General features: G+C 43.0%; 1 protein-coding gene across 1 annotated transcript; it reads left to right on the top strand.

Moving 5' to 3' along the window:
* The first annotated feature begins 29 nt into the window (after nt 1-29).
* Nucleotides 30-9,940, top strand: SARAF (store-operated calcium entry associated regulatory factor). The gene is made up of 6 exons (XM_062637573.1): nt 30-139; nt 558-733; nt 1,974-2,352; nt 5,369-5,477; nt 7,307-7,422; nt 7,941-9,940. Exons 1-6 carry the CDS (start codon nt 34-36, stop codon nt 7,964-7,966), a joined length of 912 nt encoding a protein of 303 aa, XP_062493557.1. The 5' UTR covers nt 30-33; the 3' UTR covers nt 7,967-9,940.
* The last annotated feature ends 9,956 nt before the right edge of the window (nt 9,941-19,896 follow it).

A 19,896-nucleotide genomic window follows, 5' to 3' on the forward strand; every position in this document is an offset into this window, starting at 1 on the left:
ACGTTCCGGCCACGGACTCACCTTAGAGCTGTTATGGCGGCTGTGGAGCGGCTTGTGCGTGAGGCTCGGTCTCTCTCTGTGCTCTTCTTGCTCCTCCTCTGCGTTGCCGCGTGCCCCGTGTGGAGCTGGGGCCAGCACGGTGAGAGCCGTGGGGCTGGCTGCGTCTCTGTGAGGCCCTTAGTTGCTTCTTGCGTCTCTCCCGTCGCTATGGCGCTGGGGCGGGTGCTGCCGGTTAGCGGCGGCCTGGCACGGGGAGGGGGAAGCTCTGGGCCTGTACCAGGAGGGCTTCTTGATTTTCTCTCGCTTTAAATTGTCTTGTGGCGCATAATAATCCCCCTTTGCGATCCGCGGTGGTTGTACATTCTGGGAGGAATATCCCAGATCTCTTCCCAAGGGTCGGAGAACTTTGCTGTGTTCCCCTCTGCGCCTTTGGTGCTTCTGAAGGCTTCGTCTCTTAAAGAAGCACGCTGTTGTGTCCTTTGTATCGTCAGCCTTGTTCTGAAAGGAGGCCCTTGTGCCCTCTGGACAAATGTTGACCTTTGTGCCACCTGTTTCAGGGAGAGTTCTGCTGCGGGAAGTGCAGGCGCTCACTCTCCATAGAGGGCAGTACACGACAGCCCGGCGGACAGCTGCAGTCCCTCAGTTGCAATGCACAGGAGGCACTGCTGGATGCTCCCAGATCCCGGAGGTTGTTCAGTGTTACAACAAGGGTTGGGATGGTTATGATGTACAGGTAACTGTCTAAAACTGGTTAAACGTTTAATGAAATCCTTTTCCCCCAGACTTGGCAACTTCTGAAGTAACGGTGCAACAGAATCAGTTCAATTTGCCTCTTGCTAGAGGACCTTTAACAACTAAAACTTAATCTAAATACTTTTTGGATTTGGGTTTTTCATGCTGTGGGTATAGCTTTGAAATATTCCCAAAGTCTCTAATGTAAAAGTGCTGTGTAGCAAACCTTTATTAGTTTTAATTAAAATGTTTGAGGTTAGAAAATCGAAGTCTTGCGAACCCCAGAGGATGCTCTTGCTTTGATTTTGCTGCATGGTTTTCCAATTTTTATTAGAGTAGAAGGGGCTATAAATATTTGCATCACTTCAGCTGTACATTTTAAAAGCTAAATTTCAGACTTGCATGCATGACTTCCTCTTGCATGTTAGTTTGTCAGTACTAGTCAGTAAATAGTCAGGTATTTCTGTTAGCTACAGGCTAGGCTTCTGCCAATAGATTAACCAGGAATCAAGGCTGAAGATAATTAAAACTGACACAGTATTGCAAAAGTACGGTCAGACTTGAATTAGCAGTTGGTACTGGTGTCCTGATTTATTAATTTAGAAACTACTTTCTTTTTTTGGGGGGGGGGGTTGTCTCCCAAAAAAATGTGTTACTTGCAGTTGGAGGTGATAGTTAAGTTCAGCTATGTCAAGGAAATACGAGACAGAGGAACTGGCATATATTCAACTGCCTAATTGTAGTCTGATTGTTAAAGTGTTGCATGTGAATGCCTAATGATGCCTCTCCCACTTCTTTTGATTTCTGTGTGGACACAAACGTCATCAGGTCCACTGGATTTCATGCTTCCATACTGTGTTTTTGCAGCTGCCATCCAGTTCACATGGGACAGGCATTTATCAAGTAACTGTTGCACGGGCTACAAGTTATTTTTAGAAGTATTCCTGTGTCTGAAGAAGGGATACTTGAAAAACCTGTTCAGTGGATCTTCCAGAGTTGTAACTGTTCTGTATTTTGAAAGATTGGATATTTTTTTAACTTCCAGGATTTTAAAAGACAGTCTTGGTTAACTTCAAATTCCCTGTCCTTTTCAAAATAAGAATGCTCAGAAATTTTTTACCCTGTGGCCTTTTAGATGGTTTGTTAGCAAATGCAGCTTTATTTTGGAGCATATCTGGGGGAGCAGACAGGTTTTTTTGTCCCTGGAGCAGGAGGTTTTACTTTGTGTTTATTGTTTTCAGTGGCAGTGCAAAGCAGACCTGAAAAATACCCACCGGTTTGGACGGATCGAAGTGAGCTGTGAAGGCTATGATTACCCGGATGATCCTTACATCTTAAAGGGCTCCTGTAGTTTGCTGTTCAGGCTAGAGCTGACTGAGGAAGGTGAAAGGAAAGTGAAGAACCCTGGAAGCTTTAGCTATTATGAGTCAAGGAAGGATTCTTCTGATTCAGGTGGTGGAGCAATTCTTGTAGTTGTTCTCCTGGCTCTTGCTTTTGGAGTATACAAGTTCTTCCTTAGCAATGAGCAGCCTGAACAAAGTTCTGGTGATGGGTTCACTACGCCTTCCTGGCAGAGTCATCCGGCACCTCCTCCTCCTGGTTTTAAATCCAGCTTCACAGGTAGGGCTATAAGACGTTTACAGCTCTCAAAATAGTAACTAGGAGGGTCCTGTTTTATTTGCAGTAAGTGCAGGTGAGATGGACTTAAACATGGGCAGTGCATTGGCATGGGACATGGCAGTAGGATGGACAGTGCATCGGCAGTTGCCTCTGTGCATTGGCAGCCCAGCCTGCAGCCAGCAGTGCATTCTCTTCTTCATTCAAAAGTGAAAATAAGAACTTGGTTTACCACAGGCTTTCAGGGCAAGCTGTCCTTTGAAAATCCATCTCCCTGTGCTCTGCAAGTGTTCTTTTCTGCTCTGAGAAACAGAAGGATTGTGACAATAATTTTCATAAAACATCTGGAAGAGAGAATGGTCTCACACAGGCAGAAACAAACTCATGCCAAAGAAGCACTTGGAAGCTTTTCAGAAGGGTATTTCAGCCATTGGGCTGCTAACCCCACAAAGCAACTGATGGAATTAAGTGTCATATACTGGTCCTGTATAACAGGTGCTTCAGTGTAGTCCTAGTGATTGAAAGATTTGGCTCCCAGAGCATAAAACAGTGTCTGAAGCTCATGTGGGTACCTTTCATCTGAAGCTGGAAATTCCATGTGCAGTGACAAGACTGCTGTAAGGAAAAGGTACATGTTTTCTTTTCCCAGAAAATGGATTACTTTTGTCACTTAATAAATTGTCTGCCTTAGAAGGTCATAGTGTCCAAGGGAAATAAACATGATTCATCTGGTGTATGACCAACTTGTCTAACCCTGTGAACATGTGAGATGCTCACACCATTGGAACTCAGATTATGTTCTGACAAGTTGTTTGGTTTGATTTATTTTGTGAGATGGAGAAGGGATTCTATCAATTAAATAAGTAGCAAGGACTAAGTTTACTAAAGCATAAGCTTTTGGTGTAGTTATGCTTGTCAATGCTTTCCTCTAGGTTGGCTCAAGCCATTTGGCCAACAGAGGGTGCCAGTATAACTCTTTTGAATACTCCTGTGCAGCACTTTCAGATGTACCTGTAGCAGAAAATTAAAGGGATTCTGCCTCTGTATTACTAGTGACTTTGCTAATTGGTTTCTGTGTAGTTATTTCAGACCTCAGACAGTCTGTCTATGCTGTGTGTGCATCTGTGACTTAGTGTGGACATGTCACTTGCCACTGGCATTATTGTATTAGTTTCTAAAAAGCTCTGGTCATAAGATAGGATGCTGTCATACTGGGCACAGGCAGAACAGAACAAGGAGTTACTTTTCTTTTTCCCTGTCCTGTTTCTTGTCATTAATTGCACCAGTGCATTTTTCATTGCAGGAGTCTGAAATCTAGCAAGTGTAGGACCTTGAAAGTACATTTTCTTGATGATTATTGAAAATTGAGACACTTAAAGTGCAGATTGGGAGCCATATGAGGCTTAATTTACAGCATTTTTAATAACTACTGTCAGTGATTTTTCCTTGGATTTCAAACAGAATGAGGAGGAAAACCTACTGAACGTGGGGCCAGCTTAAAAACATTATATGTTGTGCTACTTCATTAATCCAGTGTCTGTCTTAGATTTTGGCAGTGGAGCAGAAGCACATCTCTTGAGTGCGTATGTCCATGTGTTCCAGGAATGTAATAGTCTTTGAAAATCCAGATGGTAATGAAAAGCCATGTGGTTCACTTATTGCTGTTGATGTTTAATTTGCTTAATTTAAAATCCCCTTAACATTCAGGATGAGTTCTGTGAAACTTGTTTAGCTAGCCTATCTTAAGTTCCACTTTTTCTCTGTTAGTGGTTTGACATGATCCTTGATGTTTACTGTAGATATTTCAACAAGAAATGACTGTTTTCTGAGTCAACATTCAGCCGCAGTGCTTTAGAACAAATGAGTTAGTTCATCTTCCTGCTTAATAATGTTTTACAGTAAATTAAGTTCTTTTTTTGCCGTTGTTATTCCAAATCATCTTAGTTTAATGGTTACATCATCCCATTGAGTTTCTTTCTCCCAATGCATTCAAATTGAAAGTCAGCATCATATCCAGTGTATACTTAAACTGATTTTTTTTTTATCATAATTTCAAACAATCCACACCAGTTTAAAGATAAACAAGGCCTCATATAACTTCAACATACAAAATCTGTTTCATTTACTTAGGTGGGCATTCTTCAGGAAGTTCCTGATGTCACCTTCAGTCCTTGCCTTTTACACTTCCTTATGTGTTAAAATTGTGGTTGAGCTTATTCTTGCACCTGTGTTTTTCTCTAGACCAGAAAATTATTCTACTTTGGGTTTGTGCTTTTTCTTTTAATTTCTGACTGGAAGAAGGCATTCTGTTCTGAGTCAGAACCTCATGTTATGCAGGTCATATGTAAAATATCTGTGACTCTCCTTCCCCCATAACCCACTTGATACGCTTGCAGTTTCATTTCAGTGTTTGTCAAGATTGGTGACTCATGCATAATGAGAACTTTGCAGTGTGACTGCAGTTAGGGTGTCTTTTGATAACAAATACCAGACTAGGAGTACCAGAAACAATACAAAGTAATGTTAGCCATTAGACTGAGCCACTCAAAATGTGCAGCTGTTCTGAGTGAGATTAGAAGCTGTGGGTCTTAGTGCTTAGTTCACTGTTTGGTCTTAACTACTTGATTTCTGTTCCTGCCTCTGCTGCTGACCTGCTCTGTGACCTTGAGTAGATTATTCTTTCTTCATTTTCTTTCTGTTTTTAATCTAACTTGTCTGTTTATAAATCTGCAGGCAGGGACTCTTTGCCATGTTTTGCAAACGTCAGGGCTGTGAGATTGAGTGGAAGCTATTTTTTAACATAAAGCTCCTTACATTAGTATTTGTTTCTTTGGGTTTTTTCCTGCTTTCCAAACTGTGGGGCTTTTGAATTTAAGCGTCATCAAGAATCTACTGAAATTAGAGCAAGTTTATTGTCTCATTTTCCATTATTTTCAACAGGGGAGAATGTTATTGCAACAGCTGGCCTGAGGATTAGGTGCCACTAGCTGATCTGTTTCTCATTTTCATTTTATTTAAGATGATAACAGCTTTGGGGCTCATTCCTATCATGGAACCAATTCAGGACCAGGATTTTGGACTGGATTAGGAGCGGGAGGCTTGCTAGGCTACTTGGCTGGCAGTCACAGGTAAAATATGCATGCTACCAGATTTTATGTGTTTAAGCTTTTACTGGCTATGCTATATACTGGATTTGCATTGTTGCTAAGCTTTCAGGCCTGTATTGTTCAAGCCATAAAATCCTACTGGCAGAACAATTTTGAGAGGCAATCTATAGCTCCAGCAGCAAAGACATTTTAAGCATGTTTCTTGATAAGAGGAATAGGGAAGACTGAGGTATTTTGTTCCACTTTAGCTGATTATTCTGACCTGGCACAATGGCCTGCAGATTTAAAATGAGCATTTAAACAATCCGTCCTCAGGCTGCCTTAAATAATAATATTTACCATAAAACCACCTGCAGATGGGTTTCTTGTATCAGTGTCATCTCTTCTAAAGTCAGTCTGGATGGCAACTGCTCTTCTGCAATACTCAGTAGGGTCAAATTTAACAGCCTTTTAATCTACAGGCTCCTAATGTCCTGTGTGTGGAAATCCAAGAGGTGTGGTTTTCCAAAGAACTTGTAGGTCGTGTGCAAGTTGCATTTTGGAAAAAACGTAACAGTATTCAAAAGCAGCTTCAGTGCTGGAGTAAACATCTGCTGGTCATGTTTGCTAAACACTTTTAAACATTTAAAACACATCCTTTTTAGATAAACAGTTTAAAGGGAGCAATTGCTGCCATTTTAGGCTTCACTAGAGAAAATATGTGCTCCTGCAGGGAATCTTTAGAGCTCAACAATGTTCCTCTGTTTATCAAATAACTGCATGTGTATCAAATCTAATCCTGTAGGAATGCAGTAATAGATTAAATATAGCCACATACATTTTTTCTATATTGAAAACTTGTGTTAAAGCATCTGTCTCCACTGTAAAGTTTGGGGGGTTTTGGTAACGACAGAAGCATTATCAGGATTGCCTGTTTATTAAGGAAGTAAAAACTTGGGAAGTAAGAGAATTTCTAAAGTGCCTAATGTGCAGTCTTGATCTCATAGAGTCAGGTAAGATGGAACTGAGATGATGATGCCATCGACAGTAGAAATTGTCTATAAAATCACTCCAGAGCTTTAGAGGTTAAAAGGTTGTATCTTGGATTAATGATCTTAGAGGTCTTTTTCAACCAAAAAGGTTGTATGATTCTATGATCTTATTATACTAACTGTGCTAAGAATGAGAAAAGTTACGATGTCCCAAAGGTTTTCTTGACTTGATATTTCTTAAGTCTTAAATATGTCCCTTGTGTTTAAGCATTGTATTTATGTATTATCTACACACAGGCTGGTTCCTTGATTTCCACACACAGGCCTCATTTCAGTAGCTTCCTCTTACTGTTGAAGATTAGGGGCTGAAGTGAATATTTTAAGTCCTGGCATATGAACAAGCTTTCTAACTTGGGCTTCTTTTATTTTAAAATACTTCATTTATTTTTTAACTTTTCTCAGTCATTTGAAATGGTGTGCCTGAAAATGTTGGTCAGCATGTGTGAGAGAGATTTGTAAACTTCAATGGCAGGAAATTCCGTATCCACAGAAGCAAGTAATTTGATTCAGTGAGTCAAAGGTCACGATGTTAGTCTTAATGATACAACATTTTCAAAGTAGTTAAAAGAGCAAAACAGAGGGATGTTTTCTTTTTTGCCTTAATGTGGCTGGGATGTAGCTGTATTTAAGTGTATTTAAACAACACTGGATATTCTTGTTCTCAACATGTTAATGCATTAAATGGGGAGGTTTCCAGCTTTGAAACAACTGCCTGCTTACAGTTTTCCCTCAGATGCAGTCCCCTTGTTTGGAACGGTAACTACTTAATTTTTCATAATGTCACTAACAAAACCTTCTTTCTCCTCTGTTTCTCATCAGAGCACGGCCACATTCCCCATACTACAATATGTGGACAGATCACACAGCTGCGCCTCCAATGAATGGGCAGCCAAGCAATGCCACACAAGGTAGTTCAGGAAGAAGAACTGCTTCTGGTAAGGCAAAAGACCCCTTAATCTCATGAAGCTAGAGAGACTTGAACCTATCATAAATACACTGGTGTTAGCTGAGGTTCAGCAAGCATCCTGTGTTTTATTTTACCAGTTGGTACAGGTGGGCATGTAATGGTGTCCCTTATTTCTGTTTCGTGTTCAACTAGGGCAGCGCTGTGGGGCATGAAGCTCCCCACCGGCCTACAGCAGCTATGGTATCACCAATGTCAAGCTTGTCTTTGCCTGCAAGGTGCATTAGTTTAAGGCTTTCCCCTTTGGCATGCACTACCCATGCCCTTCTCTAGCAAACATGTATAAGCATGTTCTTTGTGGAAAGCAGGTTGTTTAAACTGCAAGAACGGAATATTTCTCAGGCTGTTCAGCCCACAGGTGCTTGCTTTTGTACTTTATGTGATTATGTTGAACTCATCTCACTTGCCACCTTTATCCTTTTCAGAGCTACAGAGCTCTGTGGAAAGGCTATGGTAGAGCTGACAGTTGTTATTTTCTTGTCTTTGCAGGGTTTGGGGGCACAAAACGAAGATGAGGTCCTTGACGTTATTACAACTGAGTGATTGAACTAATCTCCCTGTGTACTAGTACTTTTTTATTAGTAGTAGGCTTCAGAAGTGGATATGAAGAAGGGTGTGAAGGACTGGAGTTCTAAGAATTCCTTACTTCCCCATCGAAATGTTTAGGATATTACAGGTGTACAGTGCATGAGGGATTGTGGCACTGGTAGCCTTGCCAGATCCAGAAAGGCAAGCAGCTTACTCATGTTCTGGGCTTAATTTCATTTAATCCAGAATTTCTGAGGTTTTTTTCTCTTTCTTAGTGGTCCAGCATCTGAAAGCCTAATGTGTGATGCACCTGATATCTGAGGTGCTCTCTGAAACTACTCTTGTTTGTCAAATTGTGAGCATTACTATACATGCAGTCAGCTACTCAGATGAGTGTTTACCTTAGTGGACAAAAGCAAAAATATATATATAGAGACAGAAACTAACATTAATGTTTGTATCTGTGCTGCGTGACTATTGGAGCCAAAATTTCGGATTTGATGATGCTCCGTGTTGTAGGGGTCACCCAAGTGGCTCTGCAGACCTGGAGGGTTTTGTGATTGAATTATGAAGAAAAATTAAACATGAAATGGGACAAGATGGTCCTTCTTTAAATTGGACCTTTTTCTGGAAGACTAAGGTAATTTAAACTCGGGGGCTACAGCCACTTTGCCCACATTGAGGCTCCAGACTTTTCTTTTTACAGTGGGTGTTAGCAATGCTTTGAAAAACTTCTAATGTGAACAGTGTGTCCTGGACACTGTAAACCAAAGGTGCCGATGGCAGGAGGGAAGGAGCATTCCTAATCCAAAGCTAGCAGTATCTTGAGAACACATAGCAGGCCTTGAGACTAAGCAGAGAAAGGAAATTGAATGTCTAATGGGTTGTAAACTTTCCCAAATGTACCTTTTAAAACAAAGGGCTGTCAAAGAGTGGGAAGCAGAGGGGCCTTGCTTTGTTCTGTGATGATGGTTTGGGGCTCTGAGAAGCATCATATGGTTTTCGTGTGATTGACAGTGCCCTGGAGAGGCAATGCTGAAAAGAAACAGAGAAATTTCTCAGGGCTGGGAGGGGAGAGAAGAGTGAAAAATGGGCTGGTTGACCACTAGGTCTTCTCCGGAGGCAGTCCTAACACAGCTTAGAAGTGTGTGCGTGTGTGTGTGCGCACGCACAGCTTTTCTACACTGGCAGCAGCCTAAAGCATACCCCATCCTTGGGAAAATACTGTGTCTGGGATGTGATGTAAGCTGCTGCAGCAAAAGCAGAGCACTGTTCTGCTGATACAAACTGCATATCCGTGAGGAGATTCAGCAGGTATGGTTAGTCTAGGAAAGTGGCTTCAGCGTTACTCATCAAAAAGCAACTATGTCTGTTAATGAGGACAGAAATGATTGGCTCAAATGCTAATGCCTGAGTTCAGTGTTTGGTTTAAGCAACAACAGCAGCAAAAGAAAAGAAAATCTTTAAGAAGTCATCAGAAGCTATGACAAAGTGTAGAGCTTGCACTGAAAACGCGGAGATCATGATAAAATTGATAACTTGAGGATAAAACAGTGGTTTGCTTCTCAGAGCAGAGCTGCTTGTGGATTGGGCAAAAATACCTTCATTAACAGCCTGCTCTGTCAACATAGGAGGCCTGTTAGAAAGTTTAACTTTTTATGAGGTTATATGATAAATTTCTCTTTTTGACCAAATATAGCAAAATAATGTATTTTAAATGTGAAGGTCTTATGCCTGAGTGTATTCAGGTTGAAACTTGTCACAGTCAATACTCTTTGCCAACTAATTACCTAACAATGAAACTGGATTTCTGCTAACTGGGTAGTTTGAAGCTGAAGTTTGCTCTGAAGTTATGGTGTGTTACAAAGTGTTTTAAACAATGTTTTCATTTGTATTTATAGCTGCTGCATGAAATGTGATTTGATGCATAAACCTGATAAATAAATTACTGTTGTTTCTGATTGTGTTTGTAGGATACTTTTGCCCTTCCCTTTGATAAAGCAGTTAAGTGAACAAGGGGTATTTTTGTCTTTAAAGCACTGTCTTGAGGTCTTCAGAGATGGCAGTTTGGTTTTCAAGGTTAGCTACATCTCACCATCCATTTCTTGGATGGTGTAATCCTTTACCCCCTGACACAGAGCTGGTAAGCTGTATATTGTTTCGACAAAATAAACCAATACCAGGGATAGTGTTATTTAATTGATTGGATTTTAAGTAACAAAATGCTGAACCAGGCAAGGAAACAAAGGATTCCTTGTAAATGAGGGTTTCACATCTCAGTCTGCAGAAAAGCTCCGTGATGTTGGCACATTCCTGGTTTTGCAAGATGATTATCTGAACCTTTCAAAAGTTATGATCCCTGCTGCTGTTCCAGTTGTGGGTATAGCAGAACTCTACCCAGAGATAGCAGCTGATGGATCTGCTGCGTACTGTGTGTCGCTACTGAACAGAGACATGTCCTATATAGGTAGAGGCAGTTCAGCCTCTTGCCTGTAGTAAAGTAGGGTTAAACAATTCTGATAGAAGAGTTTGCTTTATTAAGGATGTCGAGGCTCCTGAATCAAAAGAACTTGTGGGAGACCTCAATCCCTGAACATCTGGACTGGAAGGCCTTAGTCTTCCTTCTGCTCCTGGAAAGGGTTTTGGCAGCATCTTCACAGGAACTCCATAGTTGCGAGGCATATGTAAATGCTTAAACTGTTAAATGCTGTTGCAGGATAATTGCAGCTCTACTTGGCACCTGGGACTATTCCTACTCTGACATAGCTTGCATCCTCACACAAAGCTAAAGCTCATTACAGGAACAAAACTCCTGGTTTTACAGCTGACTTCCCCTGAAGCATGTGATGAAAGAAAAAAAGATGCACAGAGATAAGCTTTCTCTGTGCCACTATCTTGTGACTCAACTCCCAGGTCAGATCTTGGCTAGTTCTGCAGACTTCCATGCCTGTGCAACTTTTTCCTTTTGCTGGGTGCAAAGTGTGTGTTAGACTCTTCTGCAAGGAGAGGTGGTGTGTTTGTGTTAGGCTTTTTACATACAAATCTTCTGTGATCCTCACTTTACATCACTGAGTTCCAAAAGGGGAGTTAAACCAGATAACATGACTTCCAGCACTAGGAGTTGTTGCACAGAGAAATTGCTGGCAGAAAGTAACAAGCAATGCCTGCCTACACAGCTATCTAAAAGCTGAAAATACAGTATTTGTTCACAGGCTGTTAATGTATTTTTCCCTCCTTAGTAATAGCAGATTAGTGTTAGCATTTCAGAGTACCTGTCAACTAGTGATTGCTCAGCTGCCTTCAAACTGAAGTACATGAGCAAAAATCACAAGTAAAATAAAAAAGACCCAGCCTCAGAGGTGCAGTCTGTGCCTGAAGACAATGCTGCTGTCCCATGTTGCGTGAAATGAAATGCATCATCAGGTCCCTTGTTCTCCTTCCATACACTGAGGCAGTTGAGGGTTAAGTGCTGCATGGGAGAGGCTCTGAATCCCTCAGCATATTTTGCTGCACCCTTCCTCTGCAGCTGACAGTAGTCTTCACTTTCTGACATTATTTCTATGCAGCTGTGTTTTGTCGGTGCTAATGAAAATAATCAGCAGGCTCCCTTTATGTAGTCTGTATTCATCTCCCACTGTCTTCATTCTTACAGTTGCCTCTGTTCTGATTGTCAGTGTTTCTTTGCTAAGGAAGTGACAAGCACTTGCAAAAAGTACATTGAGCTGGAAATAGCTGGTGTAGATTGAGATGAAGTCAAAGGAGCAAACTGCTAGGCTGTGAACTGACCCTTGTGGGCAGTGTGTCTGTGAAAGGAACTTTTCAGCTTTCTGTCAGAGAAGCATTTTGTCAAGGGTACTGTATGGGCAGCTGGTGGCTGGAGCAGCTGGAGGACTAGTGAGCTGCCAGCATGGGGAAGACCTGAAAACATCCTCTCCAACCTACCTTAGAAGTTACTAAGGTCTGTATAACCAGGAAGGTGGCCTAGGACGTGCTAACTCAGCCTCCCCACAGGCATGCCATTGCAAGTCGTTTAGGTAGATGTATGTTTGAAGTTATCAGATACTTCTGAAAATGCCACGATGCACAAGAAAGGGGACTTGGCCCTGCATCCATGATTGTTTCCCACGGTAATGTGTCTTGGAATGAGCTGAGAAGGCCAGAACTGGAGAGAGGAGCAAGCAGCTTGATGAAGGGTACAAGTTTACACCTGTACTAGCCAAAGCCAGGCTTGCAGGAAGAGCCTTGGCCCTGCTATGTCCTGTCTGTTTGCTTTTCTCATACAACAGCAATAAACACAAGGCAGCTCTAATAGCAGTTGTATCAGGTTTATTTTACTGGGCTTGAAAGTTTCATCCTGCATCCCTAAGCAAGTCCTAAGGACAATTATCAGTGATGTGTATTGGCACCTTTTGCTCTGAGGACCATCTGAGCCATAGCCCAATTCAGTCTTCAAACTATCCAGTGTGGAGTTTGGTGAGATAATCACCATCTGGTGAAAGACCAGATTCTCTTAGGTTACCACGCAGGGAATTTCTGCTCACTTTCTGGATTTGCCTTGACTTTTCCTAGGCTGAGACTCCTTTGCAGCCTTTGCTCTATGGCTGTATTTGGATGTCATTGTACAGGCTCCTCTGAGGCTTGGCCTTGAGGTCATAGCTGTTAGATCATGGCCCCCTGTGCCCTGGTAGTCAGTGTGAGGGTTATGTCAGCACTGGAATTACCGGCAATCCAAAATACCTTTTGCTGCTGATGAGTAATGGGACTTACTCATCTCCCAGTCAACTCCTGTGGTAATTTTCCTGCCATTTAGCAGCTGTAAGTGCATCTTCTTTAACAGGCGGAGAGAGTTATGGCTGAGGAGAAAAGGAAAAAGAAAGGCATAATGAATGTAGATGAAATGTTAAGGTAGAACAGCTTTGCAGAGCTGACCTTCATGCTGGGAGTATTTTATCAACATTCTTTTTCTAGGAGGAGGAGGAGTACTTTCTTGCTGTGGATTTGAATAGTACCACCAGTGCTTTCCGCACTACTCCAACAAGAGTGTGAGACTTAAAACTGTAACGGGTTCAGTGTTTCATAAAGTCAGACCTGTTTGGTGCTCAGTGCAGTTTGATACACAACTTGCAAATAATCGTTAGCGGTAACAAGTGAGGTTATATCAGTACAGAAATACATGTGGTTTGAGACAAGGAGGCGCAAAAATACAAAATGTAATTAGTTCTAAGTACTGTTAAGTTTGATGGCTTTGTAATGGAAAATAACTGCGGTGCTTGAAGGTAGTTGACAGTTTCAGGTCCTCAGGACCTTAGCACAAAAGGTGTGAGAAAAGCAGAGTAGAAAAACAGGACCTGGGGATGGGGAGTATCTGGGATTAGCAGACGTCCAGGGTGGGCACAGATAAACTAACTGATAAGTAAAAGGACAGGATGATTGCTATGTTTGGGGTGTTAATAAACCCCTTAAGCTGGTGTAAGCATCTACTAGGGAGTATCCCGGACTAGCAGATGTCCAGGATGAGAGCAGTTAAACTAACTGGTAAGTAGAAGGACAGGGTGATTGCTACGTCTGTAATGTTAATTAAGCTAGTTATGAACATTGTTGAGAAAAACGACCCTTAAAGACCACCATCACATTTTTGTATGCATGCGGGGAAACTGTCTGGAAAATGATGTAATATGCCCAGTGACCATATAAGGATGACCTGTATGGCGATTCGGGGACACAAGTTAGGAGGAGCTATCCTCCGTGTCTCCCGGCGCCGCAATAAAGAATAGCTGCTTGTCAACTTGAAACTCTGTTGGCGAGTTTGTTCCTGGAGTTTTCTCCGAATCAGGTTGCAGCACAGACAGAAACAAACTGATGCTTGTGATGTCTGAAATTGAGGCAAAAATCAAGCTCCAAGTAGGCTGAAATAGCTCAGAAAGTTGTTCCTCTCTCGGCTTTCAAGTCGAGGATCCTGTTCAGCACAACATTGTCATCTGCTGCTGATAGCTACTGTCAGCACTGAAGTGCTCTTTTCCTTATGTAGGCAAATCTTGCATCCTCTCCTGACTATGAGAAAACCAGCCAGGCCCCCGGGTCACAGTGCAGTGTGATTATCCCTTGGCAAGCCTGCGCGGTTAATTCTACATGCTCTCCTCCATAGCAGGTGGAAAGATTTATTTCCTTTTTAACAAGGAGCTGGGGATTGGGCTGTAACTCGGTGAATGTGTATAGAGCTGAAATAGTGCAAACATAAGTGATGAGAGGAAGACCACGCTGAAATCAAGTAATCCAGTTTTACCCAAGGTACTGATACATTCCCTTTAGCTCAGCTGATGCAGCTGCATAAGGGAAATTAGGGTTTGGACAGATAACTGAATTTTACATTGCAGAGTTGACAGAAACAGAACTTTCTGCAACAGCTGAGAGAATTACACTGCAAACCACCTCTAACAGCATTCAGCCTGAGAAGAGCAGGGCAGAACAGCAGGTCCCAGGCAGGAACCTGTGAGTACTTCTGAACGTGCTACTGAGGCATCTGTTCTGCTCCAGTCTTTGTTTGCTCAAGCACCTGAGAGGCCTCATGGAGCAATGAGTGCTACCACTTAGCTTCAGCTTGGCAGACCTCCAAGCCAAGAGGCTGTGGGTGAGGGAAGATTGTATTTGATGACCTTTGGACAGCACGTCAGGAGAGGCCCATGAAGACAGCTGAGCTACAGGAATGTTCCAGCCCTGGAATGACAAATGAAACAAGGGCAAGGAGCAGTCACCAACAGAGACCTTTGAAAAATGATGCAGGATGCTCTGGTGATGCCAGTCAACATATTGGAGGATGTTCTGGTGTGCTAAAGTAGCTGCATGCCCCACTCTGCACATGGCTTATAAGGACACCATATACATTCCAGTGCAGGGTCAGGCCATCCCTGCTGTTCTCTTCCTCTCTTCCTAACCATACAGGTCTCCAAGAAGGCTGGCTGGCTGGCAAGGGGAGACTTGCCAGGACTGGCATGCTTTTCCTATCCTGCAGCGGTGCTTCAAGGCCCCAGCACCAGCTGGGAGAGGAAACCTCTTACTGGGCACAGTAAGACACAACCTGGGTCCTGCTGGGTCCCCAGACAAAAGGCTGAAGGCAGGGATTAACCTGCAGGGAGGGGTGGGTGGGATGCGGATTTTCCTGTTTCTTTCTTACCTTGTGAGCAGGGTTTTGTTAGTCCAAGATGAGCTGCAGAGATACTCAAAGAAAAGAGTGAAAAGGGAGACACTGGTAACTGGAGTTTGGGACTGAACTACCCATGTAGGTGAATTGGTGAAGCAAGTGGCAGCTGTTACCTAGAGCTATCAGCTTGGGGTTTGGTGTAGGGTTTCTTTTTCTGGCTTCCCATTCAGGAAAAGGAAAGGACAATAGAAAAGTAAATTCCTCTGCCCAGAGCACCAAATTCTCCCTGTTTAAAGGAAACCTTAGGCCTTGCTTAAACCTGGACATTAGCCAGTATTGTACTGGTGTGGCTGCACCAGTGAAACCTCGTCTGAAACTGCTGCAGTCTTGTGAAGGGGAAAGTGTGTAACACCCCAGGGAAGCACAGGCTGTGCCTGCGAAATGCTTATACACTTCACTGATTCCTAGGGATTATTTCAGGCTGGTGAAACGATGTTTCTGTTGACTGAACAATTACTGCAGGCAAAGTGGAAAGGACACACCATTTTTAAGTTTATCTAAGCTATGTTTTCAACTTTCTCACCCCAGTGTAGTTGCAGTGGTTCAAACACAAAAGGTGGGAGAGCTGGGCTGGAGTGGACAGTGGCTTGACACAATGAAATGCATCCTTGCCTACTCTAGGAAAAAACAAGCGGCAAAGATGCTTTTACTACAACACCACATCTAGCACTGGAGGTACCACAGTCTTACCACACAATTTAGGGTATCCTCCTCTTCTCACAACGGTCCAGCCTCTGAACCCTTTTGTCCCTGGTGCTGGAAAGGTGCAGCTCGTCCAGTGAATTAGAGTTAAATGTTGCCTCATTGTCAGAAAGTGAGCTTGTGCTTGCAGCAGGTGGAAGAACAGGCAGTGGCTGTCCTGTGCGCTCAATTAAAGACGGAGTGAGCATCCCAGATGGGGTTGGCTGAGTGACACTTCCAAGCCAGTGGGCATAGGAAGCCCGGTGAGAACCAGGAGCGAGAGGATTGTGGGTTAAGCCCAGAGGTGTTTAGGAAAGTTAGGTGGAATTTTTTAACTCAAAGGGAGCAAATCAGACTCTTCCCAGCAGAAGAGTTATTGAGAGCAGATGTGCAGCGTGGAGTTTCACTTGCTGGGAATGAAGGGGAAACCAAAGGACAGGACTGCGGTTAGAACAGCTGAGCCCCCACCGCACAAGGGCATGTTCTTTCTAAAGAGGGCCTTCCTCCTGCCTTATTCTTCTTCTTACCCAGTAATTGCTCATTACATCCTCTCTCCTCCACACATAATCCCCCGCGCTGTCAATTAGCCAGTGGCAAAAGAGCAGCGGGCTGTTGCTTAAGAAACAATTGCTCATCCAGAAAATTGTTGTCAAACACCGGGAGCCTTGTTCCCCACCCTATGACAAAAAAAGAAAGGTTTTTAAAAACAGTTTCAGGTGTTCCAGCTGCACCCCTGTTTAGGCAGTGGCATTGCAACTCCAAGTACAACACTACCCTCCCTTCCAGACAGTTACTCGGGCAACTTTGTCTGGTTCAGAAGCCAGGAATTGCCGCAGAGGATTAGGTGCTATGTGCCTGGCCCTGACACCCGACTGCATGCCTTCCAGCTGCAAACTCAAGAGCAGGTTTCCCACAGCATTCAGTACCTACCGAATCTCCCTCCTATGGCCTGAAATAATTTGGAAACCCAATCACATAAATGGGAGCTGTGTAAAGCAGATGGCACAGATTTAACTGTTCAGAGTATCTTGAAATGAATGGGACTCGACAGGGTGTGTCAGTGCCAGGTTTGTGCTTTGTCTGTCAGTGGCAGCCTGAACGCTGGATTTACCAGTTGGTAAAATCACAGCCATAGCAGTTGGTAACAGGCATTTGTTAGGAGCCAAAAGACATTTTGAAAGGCTATGTAAAAACTGGTAGCAATATTAAGCCTGATTGCTTGTAGAGAAATGCCCTGTGAGTAGAAAAATGACTTTCTGTAAGTGCTTATCTGAAAAGTCTTTGCTTTCTTTCCATGTGATATTTGGTCCTGTACGAAACTATGGCTTTGCCAAAGTTGCCCCTTCACAGTATCAACTGCTATCCAAGAAAGCAGCAAAAACCATGACAAATGCAATCTATTGTGTGTGCTTTTCTGAAAGAGCTAAGAACAGGTAGCTAAGTCTGGAGAATCATCTGTAAATCAGTTCCCACAGACTGACCATGCATTACATCCATTTCTAGGCAGAACTGCTAACGTGGCAATTCACTGACCCTGCAAGGTGGGATAAGCCAGCACTGCTGACCAGAGGAGCTGTCTGGAGTAGTTTTAGGATGTGTTGTTTTACCGATCCTGTTCACCACTCAGATGCAGAAACCTTCATGCAGGAAGGAGGGAAAAGGGACCACAGTGGAATAGCCAGAGAATTTTACAGGGCACATCCCTGGCAGTGTTCAAGGCCAGGCTGGATGGGGCTTTGAGCAACCTGGTCTAGTGAGAGGTGTCCCTGCGCATGGCAGGGGGTTGGAACTGGATGATCTGTAAGGACCCTGCCAGTCCCAATCATTCTGCAATTATTAGATTCCTGACATCATGAGACCTGCCTACTCTAAAAGCCACAAAACAAACTTTCTCAAACAGATTAAAGCCAGAATTTCTGAAATGCAAGTGATGCTGCATAGGGCTTGAAATTTTGGCTCATTCTGACCTTCAAACACGAGATGTGTTGCAAGTAGCACATGACACAAAACAAAACACATGGGGACCTTTTCTAAGCCAGGCAGCAGTGCTTCCTCTCCACTCGCACCCAAAGAGAGTCCTCTCAGAGCGCAGTGCTGCAAAGTATACATACCATGTGATGCTCTGAACAGCTTTTGAGAGGCTCAGTAGAGCCCACATTGTATTTTTAAAGCAAGTGCTTGTAGGGTCTATTTTCCTGGCAGTGAAACAATTACTATTTAAGTTGTTTAGAACACTGGAACCATAAACACATTTTTACAACATTAACATAGACAGTTACAGCAAATTGGCATACTTGCGGAGTACAAAGTTGAGAAATCTGGTCAGACTGGTTTCTGAAAGGCAAAAGAGATCTCTGTTGAAGTGATAAACATTAAAATGCTATTAAGATAACATTAATAGTGGAGCTTTCAGAGAAGCCTAAGCAATATGGTCACTCACAAAACCACACCAGGAAAACAAAATATGCTTCCAGAGAATGAATCTAAAAGGGAACTTATGTCAAATGCAATTGTGAAATTATACCCAAAGGAAAGGACCAAAGTTCCCTGAGGAACCTCGAGTCTTCTAAAATGTTTTAACAGTTCTAAATGCAGCGCTTTTATTTTTCTAGCAGATGGATGTTAATACTGCAGTATGCTTTCTATTACAAGGCCAGTTTCAACTCCCTGCTCCCCAGCTGATCCAGAATGGAAACAATCCATCTTACCCTTAACGTCAAGTTTCTTGTTTTGGCAGAAGTTTTTATTTACTATTGCATTTTTCTGCAGACATTACAGGCTTTGATGTGGATCGTTTCTTCCAGGGTACGTATTCACTGCAGAATTATCTACATTCAAGCTGCTCGAAAGCATCCCGACCACAAAATAATTGCTGTAGCCACTTCCGTGTGCCACAAAGATTTCTTGGGGTGCACATGTGGGATTTTTTGGACAGCACTGGAGAGCTAACAGCACTTTCCTGCTGGCGCAGCTAAGGAGTGGTGTAACTTGAGTTTTAGCCTATAAATCTGATGGCACAGCCACTGGAGTTAAGGGGGCTTGTGAATGGCTCAGACTTGACTTAGGGGCAATGTTCAACTTAGCGCTGAAAGGAGCTTTTCACTGGGGAAAGGCATTGCATCTTTTGTGTTGGGCTGACATAAGGAGAGCATTGAGCAAAGAGCTGCCTGCGAACAAGGCAAATTCTTCAGGAAGAGGGGCAAGCAACGGCGACATCAAAACCACTCACAGAAGCTGGACTAGAAGTGGGTTGGATTTTCAGAGCCAAGCAGTCTGAGCCAGTCACATTTGTATTGGGAAAGGCAAAGCTTTGATGTAAGTCTGTCCTCCTGTGGGCTCATGTTTCTCCATCTGAAGAGCAGCTAAGAGCTGTAGCCTGTGCTAATAGCAGAGCACTGCTGCGGCCCAAGCATCCCACTCCAATCTAAGGGAATTTATCCTGAGGGCAGTGAAATGGGAGGAAAGACACATGGAGGCTGCAAGAGCATAATGTTTTGGGGAGGGACCTCAGGTTAAAGTTTTAGGGCAACCTCTTTCAAATAAATTCATATATATATATGGACCCATATATATATGTATATATGTACAAATCAATAAGATAATATACTTGTATTACAGTTAATCTCCCAGATTACAAAAATAACAGGCAGGCATATATGGAGGCTGGAGAAAGAAGCTTGCCCTTGGGAGTCAGAAATACCTCAGTAGAAGCAGGGTGAGTTGGGAAGATCTTCAAGTGCGGATGGCATTTCCTAACTGCTAATGAATGAGTCTTTGGGGGAAAAGAAATAATAAGTGTTTCAAAACTGTTCAGAAGAGGAGGGAAATATCAAAACTCTTTAGAAGATGAAGCGTTATTGAAAGTTGGGTTACTGATGTGCTAAGTTTTAATCAGAAGCTTTCTGAAAGCCGCAAGTGCCACATGACGGTTAAAAAAAGCACTGAGTCAAATGCCAAGAGTCTACTTTTATACTTTCCTGAAAAAATCCAAACAACTCCATCATAAAACCCAAACCACCACTGGTCTTCAACAGACCC

This window comes from Pezoporus occidentalis, unplaced genomic scaffold, assembly GCF_034315485.1.
Source record: "Pezoporus occidentalis ecotype Australia unplaced genomic scaffold, CSIRO_AGI_Poc_V1 ctg53, whole genome shotgun sequence".
NCBI classification, from domain to species: domain Eukaryota; kingdom Metazoa; phylum Chordata; class Aves; order Psittaciformes; family Psittacidae; genus Pezoporus; species Pezoporus occidentalis.